The sequence below is a fragment of the Schistocerca cancellata genome, chromosome 6, assembly GCF_023864275.1.
Source record: "Schistocerca cancellata isolate TAMUIC-IGC-003103 chromosome 6, iqSchCanc2.1, whole genome shotgun sequence".
In the NCBI taxonomy this organism is placed as follows: Eukaryota; Metazoa; Arthropoda; class Insecta; order Orthoptera; family Acrididae; genus Schistocerca; species Schistocerca cancellata.
Window position 1 is genome coordinate 576491418 of NC_064631.1, and position 19351 is coordinate 576510768.

The following is a 19351-nucleotide window of genomic DNA, read 5'->3' on the forward strand; positions in this document are numbered from 1 at the left end:
TCTCCAGGACACATTCACTAACTCTTTGTTCTGGGCAGTTCACTACCAATTACCACCATCCAAGCAAGCCTCACAAAGTAGTTCAGTGTTAAATTTTGTCACAGGGCGTACCCCTTCTGTAATTATAGATGGGGTACTGCCAGAAAAAGGCTGGGAATCAGGATCAAATCCTCATTAGGCACACAGTTTCAACTTCTTACATATAACTGCTGCAGCAAATATTCTGTTTAACAAAAATCCTTTTTGACATGAGGTATTTAATTCCAACTGTGTAAATCTGTTGGTATTTGAAAGTAATTTCCGCAGTTAATTACGTGCTTCCAGGTGTTCTGCCAAATTATTGTTTCCATTTTACGCACAATATTTTGATGACTGAGCCAGCCATCTTCTTCAGGTTCTACGAGTTTCGCTGTTATGTTTGTGTATTCTCTGGCTGGACTCCAACCAGACTGAACTACTGTTGTCTCTTGTGCTGCTATTTATAGCCAAGTTCAATTCCCGATGTTCCCTACACCCTTTCATGCTTTTGTTTCCAGATCTCTCGTGTATTCCTTGAAACTCAAATTTGCACAGCGGTTTCCTACTCTAGTGGATGCGATGGCTATTGAGATTTTAATAATTTGAGTGCCAGTCCCAAGCGTTATTTAAATTGAAACCTATATCCCTGTTTATTAGGTTTTCTAACAACTTTATTTTGATAGATTTCTTAAGTATGCTGTCTCAGAAACTAGACATTTACACCACAGCACTGGTCTCATTGTATTACATTTCATGATTATATTCAGGGCAGTGCTAGTGTGACAGCTGATTTGATTTGCTTGAATATTTTAGTTGTGTTTGTCACTGACATATCTCACATCTTTTCTTGATTGTTTCTGTGGTCTGCTATAAACAAGACGATGTCACTGTTGCATAGAATGCAGTACACACCCAGCTTACAGAGACCTAGATCGTCTTTTACAAAGAATACTTTTTATTTAGATGGTATGCTTTCATACAAGACTATCAATCTTTCTGGATACTTGGCCAGCATAAGGTAGATATGATACGTTTGGTGACTCTTCCTCAGTATCAGCCTCAAATTGAACAAGCGATGCAATCAAAATCAAGAACGCCTGAAAACGAAGATGAGATTGAGACTGAGGAAGAGAAGCAATTTGTGTGGATGACAATGTTCACACCATCAGAAATGTGCCATTTCTATTCCTTGCATAAATGTACCTTTTGTGTACCAGTTTTCTACAACAAATACACTCATTAGCTAGCGAAATACTCCGGATAATAAATACTATACTTGTAGCTATAAAATTGTTTCTTCAAGAATAGTACTCACCTTAAGCAGCCAAGTAAGAATTGACTCTCGATAGGGGATGAAGTGTCTTTTCTTGTTGCTTGTATTTTCAGCAAGCGACGCTATCACCTTACCCAAAGTTAGCAAGGACCTGTTTATGCTTACACCTTCCTGAAAAAATGCCAGGAAACAGAAAATATTTGTTAACAGCAAACAGTTACAAACTGACTGGTTTTAATAAATATGTTTCCTACATAACGGTCAAGAGGCTTTTTTCCCACTGGCATTTTAAACTGGATGTGTAACTCAAGTGCAAGAAAAAAGCTGTTTCGTACCCGCAATCTCTCACCAGTTGCACAGGTTTGTGAAACACGTTCACTGCCTGCTAAGTCTACTAGATTTATTTTACTTCTGCGACTATGTTCATAAATTTCTCCATTAAGAACATCTTTCTGAAACATGAAGAAAACACAGTTTAAAGAATCACTTACAGTTACAAATATTAATGTGCTACACAAGTTCTTAATTTTCTACATTTACGAAATGAAAATAATCAGTGTTTCCCTTAGAGTCAGCTGACAAAATATTTGGGATTAAACACAAATAAATAAGAAAAATCAAAGTAATTGTTATGTCATGATCTACTGACCAGAAATGAAAGCAGAATGCAAATAATTCATTTTTTGAGTCTTTTGCTTGGTGCTGTTCATTCAAGAATCTTTGTAGTCCAAATATGACATTCACTTCGCTTTGGAAGGTCTGCTTGGGTATTTAAAGAAGAGAGGCAAATGAAATGGAATTTTAGTTTTTCATTCAGCAATTACTTTTTTAAATGTGCTGCAAAAAAATTGAGTGCTATCAGGGTCATGTCCCTGAACAGAAAGAATTCTAAAGAAGAAGAAGAAGAAGAAGAAGAAGAAGAAGAATTCTTTCACGAAGAAAGTTAACTTCAAATGACTGATCCATCTAATTTCTTGAGCATAAAAGAGTGTGAGGGAGAGAATAAAAAAAACAATCATAGGGTTGTTTATACCTGCACTCCAACAACAAATTAGTTGGCTCTCATGCACAGTCAAACATGGAAAGGGGAGACACTGTTGGTTCACCATTAACAGCACTAATGCTATGTCAGCAACAGCAACTCTGCAGTTGTGTACTGAATACATTCACATGCTACCTGTTGGCCTGCAGTGCTGAGTTCGCTTTACAAGACTGTATTAGTTTTATCACTTTTCTGTGTACTTTTGCTAGGCGTTCCTGATCATCTGATGTGTAAAATAAACACTCCCCACAGGGAAAAAAACATGACTGTAACAAAAGTAAATCACAAGGCATTAGCAGCTGAATGTAGTAAACAGCACCTGAGGTGGCAGAGTGGTATGATAGTGCTGAGTAGAACAGATGGTCAAACCAAGGGCATTCTCTTATTGGTTGTTACTATGGTACCTTTTCTGTAAATAACTAGTTCTTAATAACCTTGTTATTCTCAGTTAGGTATAACCAGTGCAAGTATGTCAATGACGTGTTCAATGATAACCAACAGAATGCATTATAGGAGAGATCATGAGCATTGCATAGGTTTAATATGAAGATCCAGTAGCTATGTTCACAGAGGAGTCAAGAAACATTACTTCTTCACATAGTGGTAAAACTGAGATATTTGCTCTGAAATGATGGTACATCACTGGCTGTTTTTTTCTGGGCATTAAACATTAATGGAAGATTAGGGAACAGAGGGGAGGGGTGGGGTGGGAGGGGGGTGGGGGTGTTTGGAGGGTTAAGGCACTAAACAGTGAGGTCACCAGACCCTTGGTCAGCAATAGGCACGTGGGGGAGGGGAGTTGTTTGGCGGATTCAGGGACAAAACAGCAAGGTCACCAGTCTCTTGGTCAAGAGGTAGATCTGGAGTTAGTGATTGATGCCTGGAAGACATTTGATCAAATTATGAAAGTATGAAGGAGTGGTAAAATAAAGGCAATATTTATGCCAGGGCTGAGAAATAATTGTGGGAGGTGGAAGCGTAAGATGGTTCAGTACACTAGTCGGAACACTGACAAGGGCTCCCCAGGTCTCACCTGTACCATGAGAAACCTCGCCTGCATCTGACCCCCATCAACCTGATTAATGGCTAAGACAGCTACAAAATGCCTTCTAGCTGGGATAAATCTTAATAGCAAGAGAGAGAGAACTAAAAAGTAATCAACAAATCAGTTGGACTAAAAATAAAAGAAGGCGAGACAAACAAGTCAATAGGCGGGCGAGGCCAGTTGAGTGTCCACCAGGCCTCTGTATGAGATGGGGGCCATTCCTCCCACAGCCATCCCACCCTCAATCCATTGTAGTCAAAGCGTGGATGGGAATGACACAAATTATCTTGAAGAAAGTATAAAAACTGTTCAACTGTTTATTTGTCAACAGTCTTAAGGTCTTGCCTTCATCCTAAAATGTAAAATGGGATGCAGCACAAAAAGGTTGGACAGCATCTAAAAGCAACTGAAACAGAGAAAGAGGGATGACCAAGGCAAGGCTTCTGGCCATAGCACTGTGACTGCAGCCTAGTATCTGCAAATCACTTGGTTTTGTTTTATTCTTATGGTGTGGGCAAGGAGGGAAGTTCTAAAGGCTGCAACGACCTGCACTGAACTGCAGTCCAGAGACTACTGCAGACTTGCAGCCAGACACCAAATATCCATCATGATGCCACCTACTCAGAGGACTACTCCCACAGGCACCACCCAGCCACAGCAAACGTCACTTGGCATGATGGACAGTGCCCAGAGCTCCTGCAGGGACAGGCACCGTCAAGTGTATGATCTCTGCATGGTCAAGGGGCTTCTCCTAACAGATATCCAATGAGTCCTCGAAGGACGGACTACCATGCTGCATATTGGGGGATCTTCCCCTCATAGTTTGCACATTTTGTGAGAAGTTTTGAAAAGGCTGAGGTCTAACCCAGATACGAGGACCGAATACACCTTAACCAAAATATGTGCTGTAAAATAAGGTGGCTAAAGTCATAACTGCCACCTTACTTACGGACTATCAATTCTCTTCACTGAACCACATATCTTTTGCCTCTTCTCTCTTTCTTCCAGATTTCTATTACCCTTTCAGCCTCACATTTCATTCTTTTTAAAGTCCTAAAAACCTCAAGTTATTTGAAGTTTTTGCACCTACCTGCAATTGGTTTCTATCAGCTGCAAAGGCTCCTGTTTCAGCTATTTGAAAAACAAAATCCTATGCCTGATCAGGCAGCAATTTGAAAGTTCATACAGTTACTTACATAATCATTCAGTTCAATGATTAGAATTTTTTACTTGCACAAATGATAAATACTTTTATTTTGATTTTTAAAAGGGAAAAATGGGGGAATGGTGAGGCGAAGAGATTGTAGGCAGAGAAAAAGATATGAAATAAGTGAATGAAACAAGTGACATGTCAAAATAAACTATGTTAATTTCTGGCACATTGACAGAAAACAAACAAAATAATGTATATGTATTTTAACAACTTTTAATGTTTTGTTCTTATTTCGTGAGGAATTTAAGTTCATTATTAGTCGTAAATAGCAGCATGTAATAAAAATAACTTACCTGTCGTTGAGTAAGTGTAATGCAGAAGATTGAATGGGATCGTGAACTCTTTTCATTCATCACTGTAGATGCTGTTGCTTTTTGACTATTACCCACCATCAGCCAGCCCTAAAATCGCAAACCCATAACAATGTGTGAGAGACAGTCTATTAGATATAAACCACAGTGAAATTTGAATTAAACGAGTATTTCAATAGCTGGTTTATTTATTCAAATCATCAAGAATTTTGCTGTAAAATGCAAACAGCAGAACCACAGTTCACCCCCTGGAGAAAACATTTTTACAGCCTATACATACAATAGTTTACCCAAATTAATAAAATTTATAAATATGCATGAAATCCATTTACTGGAGATTTTTACAATCCAATTACTCTAAAAAAGAGGGAGGGTGAGAGCCACATACCTGCTCATCTCCCACAACAGCATGAGTCAGTTGATTTTTACTAGCATGTGCATGTGGACAAGAGCCTGGTCAAGGATCATCAAGAGGTACAGAGTAGATGTACAGCAGGAGGGAGGATGTAGGAAATTTCTAGCTTTCAGAGGAGGGACGGAGGGGGGAGGGGGCGAGAGAGAGAGAGAGAGAGAGAGAGAGAGAGAGAGAGAGAGAGTGTGTGTGTGTGTGTGTGTGTGTGTGTGTGTGTGTGTGTGTGTGTGTGTGTGTGTACTCATAACTCCAAAAAGTTTTACTTCAAAAACTAGGAAGTTTTCTTTCTTTATGTGTCCTGTCAACACCTCAAGCTCCTGATTTTCAGTGGGTGGTCTCCTTTAATCTGGAAGTACAATGGTTGTTTAATAAGTACTGCAACACTTTTTTTTCCGAAAGCAGGTTGGTTTTATTCAGGATTTCAATACACCATATTATACCCCACTCCTTTGGCTACAAAACCCTATTTTTCAGCATAATCTCCATTCTATGTGACAGTGTTACACTACCTTTCTGGGAAGGCCTGTATGCCCGCATGGTGCCACTTTACTGTCCGACGTCGGAACCAGCGTCTTGCTGCATCAATAACCTCCCCATCATCCATGTACTGCTTCCCAAGGAGAGCATCCTCCATTGGGACAAACAGATTGAAGTTGAAAGGTTAAGATCTGAGCTGTAGGTTGGATGAGGCATGCATTTTTGAGTACCCAAGCTGTTGGATATGTGTGTGTCACCACTATTGATACACACATCGAGTTGAGCAACGAGGTGCTTAATTGAAATCAGCCAGTTACTTCGAATGAGAGTGTCCACACACTCCAACATAGCAGGAGTCAGAGCTGTGTGCAGCCAGCCGGACATGTTTGCACAACCTTGTTGCAATGACAGATACCTTGTCCAATGACTCACTATGCTTTCTTTCACTGCCAGGTCTCCATAGACATTCTGCAAATGCCTAAGAATATCTGCGATGCTCTGGTTTTTCCACGAAAAGAAACTCAATGACAACACTCTGCTTGGAACATACCTTTCGTTACGGACACCATTTTGAAGACTGTGTATAGCACTGCCACCAAGTGGAACTTCATAAAACTATGAGGGCTAAAGCAGAAATATTCCATGCTGCTCATAACAAATTCCACTTTTTTTTCCAAACAAAACTGGGCAGGGAAATAAAAGTGATCGATTACTTATTGAGCCCCCTTGTCTTTCGATTCTATCAGAACTTTCCACAAAATTACCCTTAAAACGAACAAAAATAAGCTTAAAGAATTAAATATGTGGGGACTGGATCAGGATGGGGAAGGAAATCAAGCATATCCCTTTCAAAGGGAGCACACCAGCATTTATGAAAAGTGATTTACAGACACCATGAAAAACATATGTGGATGGCCAAACAAGGACTTTAAGACCACACTTCCCAAAAGTAAGAGAAAAATTCCAAGAAATACCACATCACACACACTCACATCTTCACATACTCTAAAAAAGCAAGTGTAAATTTTTCAACATGTGAACTCACCTTGAGATCTTCATAGGATACAACTACATGCTCTGACAAATCCACAACATATGGTCCAAGAACAGGATGTTCACGAACTTTCAGTGGCGTTCTCCTTTCTCTGTCTGATGAGCTTCCTAGGAGATCATGAATTTTTTCATTATATATTTCAAAGTAACTTATTTCAACTGCTACATTTCCCGATGAGGAAGCTTTCTTTCCATCGTCATTCCCAGACTCAATGAGTTTGAATAACGCATGACAGAACCTGGGTATAATGCCAGCTTCTTTTCCAAACTCCTTTTCCCCATCTGTTTCAAGGCCCATCATGCTGGCAACAAAAAAATTAATAAGTGTCAATCACTGCGGCAACAAAGTGCGAAAGTGCAGCAGGACTAAAAAAGCTATGCATTAAATAATAATTCAAGTAGTTTATACATGATAAAATTAAGATTAATTGAAATAATCATCTGTACAATGTTCCTTCCCCCCCATGAACCATGGACCTTTTCGTTGGTGGGGGGGCTTGTGTGCCTCAGCGATACAGATAGCTGTACCGTAGGTGCAACCACAATGGAGGGGTATCTGTTGAGAGGCCAGGCAAATGTATGGTTCCTGAAGAGGGGCAGCAGCCTTTTCAGTAGTTGCAGGGGCAACTGTCTGGATGATTGACTGATCTGGCCTTTTAACACTAACCAAAACGGTCTTGCTGTTGTGGTACTGCGAATGGCTGAAAGCAAGGGGAAACTACAGCCGTAATTTTTCCCAAGGGGATGCAGCTCTACTGTATGATTAAATGATGATGGCACCCACTTGGGTAAAATATTCCGGAGGTAAAATAGTCCCCCATTCGGATCTGCAGGCAGGGCTACTCAGGAGGACATAGTTATCAGGAGAAAGAAAACTGGCGTTCTACGGGTCAGAGCAAGGAATGTCAGATCCCTTAATCGGGCAGGTAGGTTAGAAAATTTAAAAAGGGATATGGATAGGTTAAAGTTGGATATAGTGAGAATTAGTGAAGTTCGGTGGCAGGAAGAACAACACTTCTGGTCAGGTGAATACAGGGTTATAAATACAAAATCAAATAGGAATAGTGTAGGAGTAGGTTTAATAATGAATAGGAAAATAGGAATGCGGGTAAGCTACTACAAACAACATAGTGAATGCATTATTGTGACCAAGATAGATACGAAGACCACGCCTACCACAGTAGTGCAAGTTTATACGCAGACTAGCTCCGCAGATGATGAAGAGATTGATGAAATGTATGATGAGATAAAAGAAATTATTCAGATAGTGAAGGGAGAAGAAAATTTAATAGTCATGGGTGACTGGAATTCGGTAGTAGGAAAAGGGAGAGAAGGAAATGTAGTACGCGAATATGAACTTGGGGGGGGGGGGGGGGGGGGGAGAGAAATGAAAGAGGAAGCCTCCTGGTAGAATTTTGCACAGAGCACAACTTAATCATAGCTAACACTTGGTTCAAGAATCATAAAAGAAGGTTGTATACCTGAAGAAGCCTGAAGATACTGGAAGGTGTCAGATAGATTATATAATGGTGAGACAGAGATTTAACAACCAGGTTTTAAACTGTAAGACATTTACAGGGACAGATGTGGACTCTGACCACAATCTATTGATTAAAGCTGTAGATTAAAACTGAAGAAACTGCAAAAAGGTGGCAATTTAAGGAGATGGGACGTGGATAAACTGACTAAACCAGAGGTTGTACAGAGTTTCAGGGAGAGTATAAGGGAACAATTGACAGGAATGGGGGAAAGAAATACAGTAGAAGAAGAATGGGTAGCTTTGAGGGATGAAATAGTGAAGGCAGCAGATGATCAAGTAGGTAAAGACGAGGGCTAGTAGAAATCTTTGGGTAACACAAGAGATACTGCATTTAATTGATGAAAGGAGAAAATACAAAAATGCAGTAAATGAAAACAGGCAAAAAGGAATACAAACGTCTCAAAAATGAGATCGACAGGAAGTGCAAAATGGCTAAGCAGGGATGGCTACAGGACAAATTTAAGGACGTAGAGGCTTATCTCACTAGGGGTAAGATAGATACTGCCTCCAGGAAAATTGAAGAGACCTTTGGAGAGAAGAGAACCACATGTATGAATATCAAGAGCTCAGACGGAAACACAGTTCTAAGCAAAGAAGGGAAAGCAGAAAGGTGGGAGGAGTATATAGAGGGTCTATACAAGAGTGATGTTCTTGAGGACAATATTATAGAAATGGAAGAGAATGTAGATGGAGATGAAATATAAGATATGATACGGCATTAAGAGTTTGACAGAGCACTGGAAGACCTAAGTTGAAACAAGGCCCCGGGAGTAGACAACATTCCATTACAACTATTGACAGCCTTGGGAGAGCCAGTCCTGACAAAACTCTACCATCTGGCGAGCAAGATGTATGAGACAGGAGAAATACCCTCAGACTTCAAGAAGAATATAATAATTCCAATCCCAAAGAAAGCAGGTGTTGACAGATGTGAAAATTACCGAACTATCAGTTTAATAAGCCACAGCTGCAAAATACTAACACGAATTCTTTACAGATGAATGGAAAAACTGGTAGAAGCCGACCTCAGGGGAAGATCAGTTTGGATTACATAAAAATGTTGGAACACATGAGGCAATACTGACCCTACGACTTATCTTAGAAAATAGATTAACTAAAGGCAAACCTACGTTTCTAGCATTTGTAGACTTAGAGAAAGCTTTTGACAATGTTGACTGGAATACTCTCTTTCGGATTCTAAAGGTGGCAGGGGTAAAATACAGGGAGCAAAAGGCTATTTACAATTTGTACAGGAACCAGATGGCAGTTATAAGAGTCGACAGACGTGAAAGGGAAGCAGTGGTTGGGATGGGAGTTACAGGGTTGTAGCCTCTCCCCGATGCTATTCAATCTGTATATTGAGCAAGCAGTAAAGGAAACAAAAGTAAAGTTCAGAGTAGGAATTAAAATCCATGGAGAAGGAATAAAAACTTTGAGGTTCGCCGATGACATTGTAATTCTGTCAGAGACAGCAAAGAACTTTGAAGAGCAGCTGAACGGAATGGACAGTGTCTTGAAAGGAGGGTATAAGATGAACATCAACAAAAGCAAAAGAAGGATAATGGAATGTAGTCGAATTAAGTCGGGTGATGCTGAGGGAATTAGATTAGGAAATGAGACACTTAAAGTAGTAAAGGAGTTTTGCTATTTGGGGAGCAAAATAACTGATGATGGTCGAAGTAGAGAGGATGTAAAATGTAGACTGGCAATGACAAAGAAAGCATTTCTGAAGAAGAGAAATTTGTTAACATCGAGTACAGATTTACGTGTCAGGAAGTCGTTTCTGAAAGTATTTGTATGGACTGTGGCCTTGTATGGAAGTGAAACATGGACGATAAATAGTTTGGACAAGAAGAGAATAGAAGCTTTCGAAATGTGGTGCTACAGAAGAATGCTGAAGATTAGATGGGTAGATCACGTAACTAATGAGGAGGTATTGAATAGAATTGGAGAGAGGAGAAATTTGTGGCACAACTTGACTAGAAGAAGGGATCGGTTGGTAGGGCATATTCTGAGGCACCAAGGGATCGCCAATTTAGTATTTGAGGGCAGCGTGGAGGGTAAAAATCGTAGAGGGAGACCAAGAGATGAGTAAATCAAGCAGATTCAGAAGGATGTAGGTTGCAGTACGTACTGTGAGATGAAGCATGCACAGGATAGAGTAGCATGGAGAGCTGGATCAAACCAGTCTCTGGACTGAAGACCACAACAACGTTCCTTAGATGTGTTCCTTTTGCTAGCACATAGAAGTCATATTCCAATTAAAACTACTCATTCCACACTTATTTTTGTGGACTGTGTGTCGAATAGCGAAAGGAATTATGATTTATTCCAATGGAAGTCAAATTCATTATCGTTGAATTATATTTTGATGCTTACCTCATGCACATACAACTGATTTCAAGACAAAATTACCACATATTCAGGTACCTGTTAGGCATGCTTTAATGAATCAAATCCCGTAAGCACCATAACTGTTGTCCCAACGAGGAAGATGCCTATAATGCATTTGCCACACAGTTTGATAATTCACCTTAAACACCCTCTACTCTGCTCAAATTTTGTTCGAATGCAGACAGTAGATAGTATCTGGCATGAATTAATTATCAAACTGTGTTGCAGACACAATATAGATGCTGTCCTTGATGAAATTATGGTTACGGACTTACGGCACTTGATTCATGAAGCATGTCTAACGGATAAGACAATTTTGTCTTGAAATCAATTGCATATAGATGAAATAAACATCCAAAAAATTAAAAAAAAAATATAGTTGTACAGAAATTGACTTTCACTGGAATAAATTTCTCACATTTGCCACATGGCATCAGCTGTCAGCTGCATCTGTGTTAAAGAGTCTGCAGTGCCAACTCAAGCAGAACACAGTTTGGCAAAACCACAGATTGCGGTACCACCCATCAGGTCATCAAGACACTGGACACTACTACTGCAAGCTTACACAGTATGGCGGCTAACATCACTCTTTACACATGGGTTTAGGCAAAAATAGTACAAAACATATTTAATAGCAGAAATACTAACAGGACAGCTGCAGGAATTGGTGGTCTCGACGAGACGAACTAAATACACAACAATCCTAGAAATGAGAACATACCAAAACAAATACTAACACAAAAATAAAGTAAACAAACTCCTCAGCTGCCCCCCCCCCCCCCACACACACACATAAAATATTTGTAAACTATGGTAGTATTAGAAATTTCCCTTGACTTATACATCTAAAATGGAATCCACAATACCACAAATAGCTCCAAAACCTGGTACTGGAAATTCACTTGACCTGTATAGCTGAAACAATGTCTGCAGTACCACAAAATTGAAACTCACTCACATAACTAACATCAGAAACCCAATCACACCAACGCAGTTTTTACAAACTTCTTGATACCTACCAACCACAATCCAACATGATTACCAACAAATAACACCCCAACCCAAAAATTCCTAAATAATTGTATCCATGCTATTTCCATATATAAGAAACACACAATTATGCACATAAAGATGCATACCATACATACTAAAATAAAAACTCTGGAACATAAAAAGATACTTATCACCTGGTCAGCTGACATGCAAATCTAGCACTCCAGCAAAAGCAAACTTCTGTCACCAACAGAGTCTCTCAAATGGCCTGCCTAGGCTTCTCAGTCCAGGAACCCCTCTGGATAGAATGCCATACATTGACCCACCAAAAACACCACATTTATTGGTACCACATCTAACTTCACGCCTTCTCCACAAACACTTCACATTCTCAGCAATTAAACTGAATAACTGAAAGAATTTAATCATGGTCAACATGTCATACCACCATTGTGGCAAGCAGGGATCTACTCGTGAATTTCGTTATCATATCCATAAATAAAAAACGAAACACAAAATTAAATCTCAAATCATAAACACCACTCTGCACTGATAATTCAAATCCCATACATAGCCACAGCAAAATAACTCATTAACAAACCACAAACTTTCAATATTATTCTCAAAAACAGCACTCATGGAGTTCAATGAATCAGTAACATCACTCACAATTCAGAAACAAACATTTCACACTAGAAAGTGCCATCACATACTTCAAGATGCCCTCTGCAAAAACTATATATCTCAAATATGTCATGCCCCATGATGTCACTCAATACAACAGTCATGTCACAGGTGAAAGCAGACAGAGGGTACCACAACCTTCAGTTGACTCCACAGTTTCAACCACTACAACTGCAAATATCAAACAGGCTGTCAGTAGTGATGATAACAGATGTGAAAGCACAACACTAACCAAACATTGCAAGTGAACTGATGTAGTTGTGGCACATTACGAGTTCTGGCTGCAGGACTAAGTTCCACGCCATGAAGTGTCAACTAGCAAGTAATTTTAATCAGAGTGTAGTAGGGGCCTACTGAAGTGGAGACCTGCCAAAAGTCTATGGAATGGCATGAGATCAGACACATGCATGGGAAAGATTTCATATCAATGGCAGTAACTCTCTCCTGCAGCAGCAGGTATGCAAAGAAGACAAGATCTATGTAACATGATCAGCCCCTATGTATTCTATCTTTCATAGCACCTGCATTGTGACAAAGGCATATTTAACCTGATAGTGAGCTTACAATGAAACCTTGGAATGGATTAATACACTGTATTAAAATTAGTGCCCATGACATTAAAAACTGGGACAAAAAATTAATATAACTTAGAGTTGGCAAGGTGACAGTCAGGGTGATAAGGAGTTGATGTTCTCATACTGCAAGGAGCAACAGAGATTGTAAAACAAAAAACTGATCCATGACACTCCATGTTGCGTGAAATAGTACGAGTAAATGCATCCGCGAATCACTGAGTGATAGATAAGCACATAAACAGCTATAGTGTATTTACTGATCAATGATTCCACTACAGCCTATTGTGAGTAGTTGCCTTTAGCACTTTATTTCTGCCCATTTTCATGGGACTATGTTAGCCTTAGCCACTTTCATGGTACCAGTAACATGAATTCACAGTAAGCTATCACGGCAATTAAAAATTAAAACATAAAAAGCATTTGCAACAGCACACACAAACAAATAGCATGTTACAGTAAAATGCTATAAATTATTACAAGTAACTTCTACAAGGAAGCATTTGTACTTGTGTGAAAACTTGAGACATATCACTCAATTTTTCCTGTTCTTCTGTTTGCAGATAGAGCACATCTCACTGTACAAAGATCAAGGAAATATTAAGCAAGCACAAATCTCTTTCTGCCTAGAGTTCAATGAGTGGATGTTGTGGTTTTTTGTTGCTTCTATCCCACCCAGAATTATTCATTATTGCATAATATTCTATTTGGTGAACGATACAGAGCTTTTGAAGTAAGTTTGTGACCAATGAGCTGCTAATGATGTAACTATAGAACTGCCTCGGTCAAGAGACTCATCACTTGCTGTCAAATCAAAGTACAGAGTCACTGATGAATGCTCGTATAATACTTTAAATCAGGAATGAGGAGTATAAAGGCATATCTCACAAGAAACTAGAGCCATTCATCCATAGTGTTCCCTAGATCTCACCACAGTACAGTCATAGAATTTAAACTGCCATCTCTTGACTACAGCTTGCCCTCTTAGGTAGACCTCTCTTCCTACTACAATATATTTTAATTTGGATGTTATCCGTTTCCTATCACTGGTTTTGTCCAATGGTACCCTTGTCTGGTTTAAAAGGAAACTTAAATTTCTACAAGAATATGTTTAAATCTCATCCTAGCATTCTTCCCATAATTTCTCTCTTAAAATTGATTTTATGATACTGTGCTATCACTTTTTTTTCCTATGATTGAAACCAGGTCAACATTTAACAATTGTGACTAGATAAACCATTACTTATCACTGTTAGACCAATTTAACAGAAGGTAGATGAGTACGAAATCATGTTGCCAACGGTTGCCACATGGTGTCCTTCAAATCACATACAAAATTTTACTATGGCAGATGATCAAAAGCAGCACATCAGCAATTCTGTGTGTCCTCTATCTGCACTATCTACCAAAAACAACACTGAAGCCTTCACCAACAATGATTCTCCAGCTAAATCTGTACAACCTCAAGATTTTTAATTTGTCTCTATAGCTGTGTTAGCATAATTTGATCCCTGCAAGCTGCAGTGGACTGAGCATGGCAACCTAGCACGCCTACCTCGCCCCATAACGTTATACAATTTTATAAACGTCTCTACAGCAAAGCTTCAGTGTTGTCACAGTTCTGCAACTGGCAACTGTTTTCACCTACAGCTTTTAGTACTTTGCAGTTGAAAGCTGGCAACAGTGCTGACAGCTGTCAGGGATCTAACACAATCTCAACTATAGCTGCTTTATGAAGATGAAAATTCTTCCTGCTGGGGGCCTGTAAATTTTCACTACCACAAACTTGTGTTTTTCCTGGTACAGTCACACATGCAGGTTTACAACTTTCATTTCAATTATAAGAAGAAGTGTGTTGCAGTTCCAAGTTGTATCATGCAACAATAAGTATTCTGAATTAGAAGCATTCAGGCACAGTACACACAGCATTTTATATGGCCAGCTCTTTGCATCTTACACACACCTAAGAGCAATTGGGAGGGAGAGCACTAATGTCTCCATGGAAAATGTAACAGTTCACAGTGCCATGTGAATGGAAGATTTTCAGATCTTTTACTCAACAGCAGTGTGCCAGGCTGCTGCAAGATAGGGATAATGCAATATCAGTGCATCTGATTGTAACCTGATCATGTCTGATGCACAGGGGTATTCAACCTGTAAGGTCCTACAGCCACTTCAGTTACCCCATACCACCGTGTGAAGGGCATACTGCGAGTGCACCAAGCATAGCGGGAAAAACTTACTCCATCAGAGTCAACTGCCGTGGACAACAAGTTTATGAGATGGGTCTTGTCTATTATCGCAGACTGTAATGGTCCAGTCTTGAGCAGACCTATACATTTGTTTATCTACAGCAGTCCACAGCTGACCTGTACCTTCAGCAAGTCAAAGAACCACTCCCAAGGTGTCAGAATTGAAGAAAACTCCATACACATGAAGGTGTCTGTGTGATCCCCTGTGTCACCCGACCTATTATCACATTGAACAAATACAGAACACCAAGGACTAAGATTTGTGCACGTAAGAGCTTAATCTTCAACCAGTCTCAATCAGTTGCAGATGACTGAGCAGTTATGAATCATGACACCATGCAATAACACACAGTTACCATCAGAGAAAGGGAAAGGGTGCAGATGGGTACTATACGCTTTCAGGTATTACAGTATCAATAAAGTTCTTTTGAGTGCGTATTAAATTTCATCGAAGATACTGTGCTATAATAAGATTTTCAGCCGGTGCCATATTTATATTAATCCTGGTACAAAGTTCATTTACACAATTACTCTATTATTACAGCAAAATCCTATACACATACATTTCCAGACAGAGCTATCACCAGCTGCAGTGATTGCAATATCACTATTTCAATTACATCTTTGAAGATAACTAACCAAGTGGTGGTCATTCAGTCACAGATAGTGCATATATGGGATCATACTGGGAAACTTTTTGTGAAATGTAACACATTAAGTCTGCAGTTGAGTCAGTATAAGTTGATATCTGATGGTTGCAAAGGGCTGGGCAAGGCAGCACTGTGGGCCCATCTCAACCAATCACATAACATGACTTTATAAATGTCTCTATGGCAATGCTTCAGTGTTGCCATAGCTCTGTAGAGAGTTACTGTCTGCAGCTGCAAGTGAGCCAGTGGCGTTTCAGAGTCGAGAGCTGGCAACAGCTCTACAAGCTGTCAGGGATCAACTAACATCGTCCTGAATATAGAATAGAAAATTCAATTCAACAATTTACAAATGATGTTATAGATACTGCTGCCGCTGTTGTTGTTGTTGTTGTGGTCTTCAGTCCTGAGACTGGTTTGATGCAGCTCTCCATGCTACTCTATCCTGTGCAAGCTGCTTCATCTCTCAGTACCTACTTCAACCTACATCCCTCTGAATCTGCTTAGTGTATTCATCTCTTGGTCTCCCTCTATGATTTTTACCCTCCAAGCTGCCCTCCAATACTAAATTGGTGATCCCTTGGTGCCTCAGATCATGTCCTACCAACTGATTCCTTCTTCTAGTCAAGTTGTGCCACAAACTCCTCTTCTCCCCAATTCTATTCAATACCTCCTCATCAGTTATGTGATCTACCCATCTAATCTTCAGCATTCTTCTGTAGCACCACATTTCGAAAGCTTCTATTCTCTGAATACTGCTGAATGTAGCACTATTACAAACATGGAGAGACGACAAAGAATAACCAAACTTTCTGTATTCATAATATAATTACAGCACCCATATCCTAAGAACTATGATACCTTGACACAAACTGAAAATAAACCTCTAGATTTCAAACAATTGAAGTGATGGATTAATCAAGGATCAAGAATTTCTACAGGCATTTCTAGCAGCTCTATTTTACTTGAACATTTATTATGTATAAACAGAAAAATCATTTCACTGCAGCAAGTCTGTAGCATGTATCCAATCACTAAAGTGTACTACCTTTTTCTTAATATGAAACAATATTATACACGAACATTTTACAAACAAATCTAGAAAGATTTGAGGATTAACAAATCTGACGAGTCTCAAATTTTTCACAGTGCTAGCAAAAAAATCTCCAAACTTCCTCTTTTGAGGGAAGTGTAGAAAATTAAGGCCTGATGAAACTTACCTATAGCTCTTGCCAGATCCTGTTTGACCATAGGCAAATAAACATGCATTATATCCATTCAGCACCTTATCTAATAGTGGTTGAGCCATAATGCTGAACACAGTTTCTTGATCTGCATATTCTGGATGTGAAGAGTCACTTGACCAGAAACAGTGATCATAAAAAAATCTGTGTAGAATTCCAGTATCACACGTTACTTTCACTTCATTACCAACAACATTTACAACACTAGTTACAGATGGGACACTTTTTTCTCTGTAACTCAATGGCCTCACTCTGATACCTACAGTAAGATTGCTAGTTTCTTCACCTAGCAGGTCCTGAAAGTCTCCACAATGAAACCTCTGACTAGGTGTACCCAGATTCACATTGCTGTAGCACTCAGGTGTGTCTGTGCAGGACTGCGGAATTTCATCCCTGTTCAATATATTAATTGGAGTTGCTCCAGAATACTCTACATTCTTCACATTTCTTGTGCTTGGTGGCGTCTCACATGATAATCTCAGAATTCTCTTGCAGGGTAAAGGATATGAGTGTGAAACAGGGGTATTACCTAGTGAATCACATCTATTGCTTCTCTGTGGTTTTTCTATCCCAGGAGTTTGTTTAAGGTGGCCAGAGATCATTTTACTGTCAGTTTCCTCATGAGATAATTTCTGTTTTCCTTGTGGTTGAATTTGTTTATGTAGAGCGTGATTGGGTGTCTGAGGGCGGGACCGAAACGTTGTTCTCTGTTTAATGCCAGAATCCTGGCCATTACCTTCCTCTTTAGGTTTTCCTGGCGTGCCACGCCCAGTCATGCCATAACTTTTCTTAAAATGTTTTTCATCGGTTAGTCTGAAAAAGAAACGTCCATTTGCAATTAAAAAAGCAAAAACACTGCCGAAATCTCCTATGGACAGTCAACAAAACTTACTTGTTCATATCGCTCATCAAGTTTTTTAATGTGCGAGACTTCCTCTTCGAATATTAATCCAATAAACTGGGTACAAGCATTCAATTAGCTGTCTGCCACAGAAGTTAATAAGTAAATGACGTAAATGACACTGCTTTTCAGGCTTCATTCGGAAGTGGGGTGGCACTATACATCCTGAATACGACGTCAGGTCACTGAACAAATTCTGGTATCACAACACCTAAAAACTATAACATTTCTACATAAGTTTTATCATATCTGCGATGTAAACTCTTACACAATTTGGAGGAAGACTATTCTCACAGTTACTAGAGAAACAGCAGTTTTTCTAGAGACTTACACGCCAATGAAGTATTTTTATGGATATAAGCAATGACAGTCATAATTATCTACTCTACATCTTCTGCCGTTACACGGATTAACACTTCTTGCCTTGTAAATTACTATCACTTGGATAAAAATTGTATTTCATGAAGTTAACACAATTCATTTTCAAACGTTTCCGCCATATGACATCTGTTTGAATTTATCTTAACCGAAACTTCAATAGCTATCTTTGATCTCTACCGCCAAAATTGAAAAGTCAAAGATTGAGTAACATTCTACCATACCCGACGGGCCGTGTGAATAAAAAGAATATATTTTATACTCGAAATTTTGGAGAATACTCCCACGTTCGCATGAATAAAGCTAGTCGGAGAATATACTTCACCCGAGAATGTTCTCAGCATGAATAAAAGGGTGACCCAAGTTGCTCAAAACAAATAACATCTCTGATTTCGTATGAATAAAACTAGAGGAGCTTCTCACGACATTCTCAGAACATTCTCCGTTTTTTGAAGTGAGGTCTGAAGCATAGTTCAAGCTGAGTAAGTTCTGCAGGGATTAACATTTCCCAGCTATTTGGTAGTAATGGCAGAATTTGTGTGTCTTGGAAGGCAAAAATTGATATACGTGGCCCGAAGAAATACTGAAGAGAGAAACTGTAGAAGTTTATATGGGTTTAACAATAAAAAAAGTTATTTGCCTGGCGAAACACCTACCAGGAAATCTCGAAAGGAGAGGTGGCAATCTTGCAAACGAGAAGAAAATTAAAAAAATTGTTGTTATTTACCAGACTCAAGTTTTTAGACTGATTTTCGAAAATTCTTGGGTATACACCAAACAATTGTGTCATGGACATTTCCTGATGTTCTTCATCATGACACCTCATACCATAAATCTTATATTTTCTTATGTGAGAAATAAGTAGGCGGATCGCCATCTTTCGGTACCTATCTGGTTCGGAT

At 39.3% G+C, this 19351-nt stretch overlaps 1 protein-coding gene across 1 annotated transcript in view; it reads right to left on the bottom strand.

Moving 5' to 3' along the window:
- Positions 1–18591, bottom strand: part of LOC126190690 (kinesin-like protein KIF14) — a 270020-nt gene extending 251429 nt beyond the window's left edge. Inside the window, exons 1-7 of the mRNA XM_049931150.1 lie at positions 18403–18591; positions 18063–18289; positions 17147–17983; positions 6837–7146; positions 4885–4992; positions 1627–1743; positions 1334–1462 (exon numbers count right to left, since the gene is read on the bottom strand). Coding sequence (XP_049787107.1) covers positions 1334–1462; positions 1627–1743; positions 4885–4992; positions 6837–7146; positions 17147–17983; positions 18063–18079 — 1518 coding nt within the window. The 5' untranslated portion in view covers positions 18080–18289; positions 18403–18591. The remainder of the gene's footprint in view (positions 1–1333; positions 1463–1626; positions 1744–4884; positions 4993–6836; positions 7147–17146; positions 17984–18062; positions 18290–18402) is intronic.
- Positions 18592–19351: the final 760 nt, after the last annotated feature.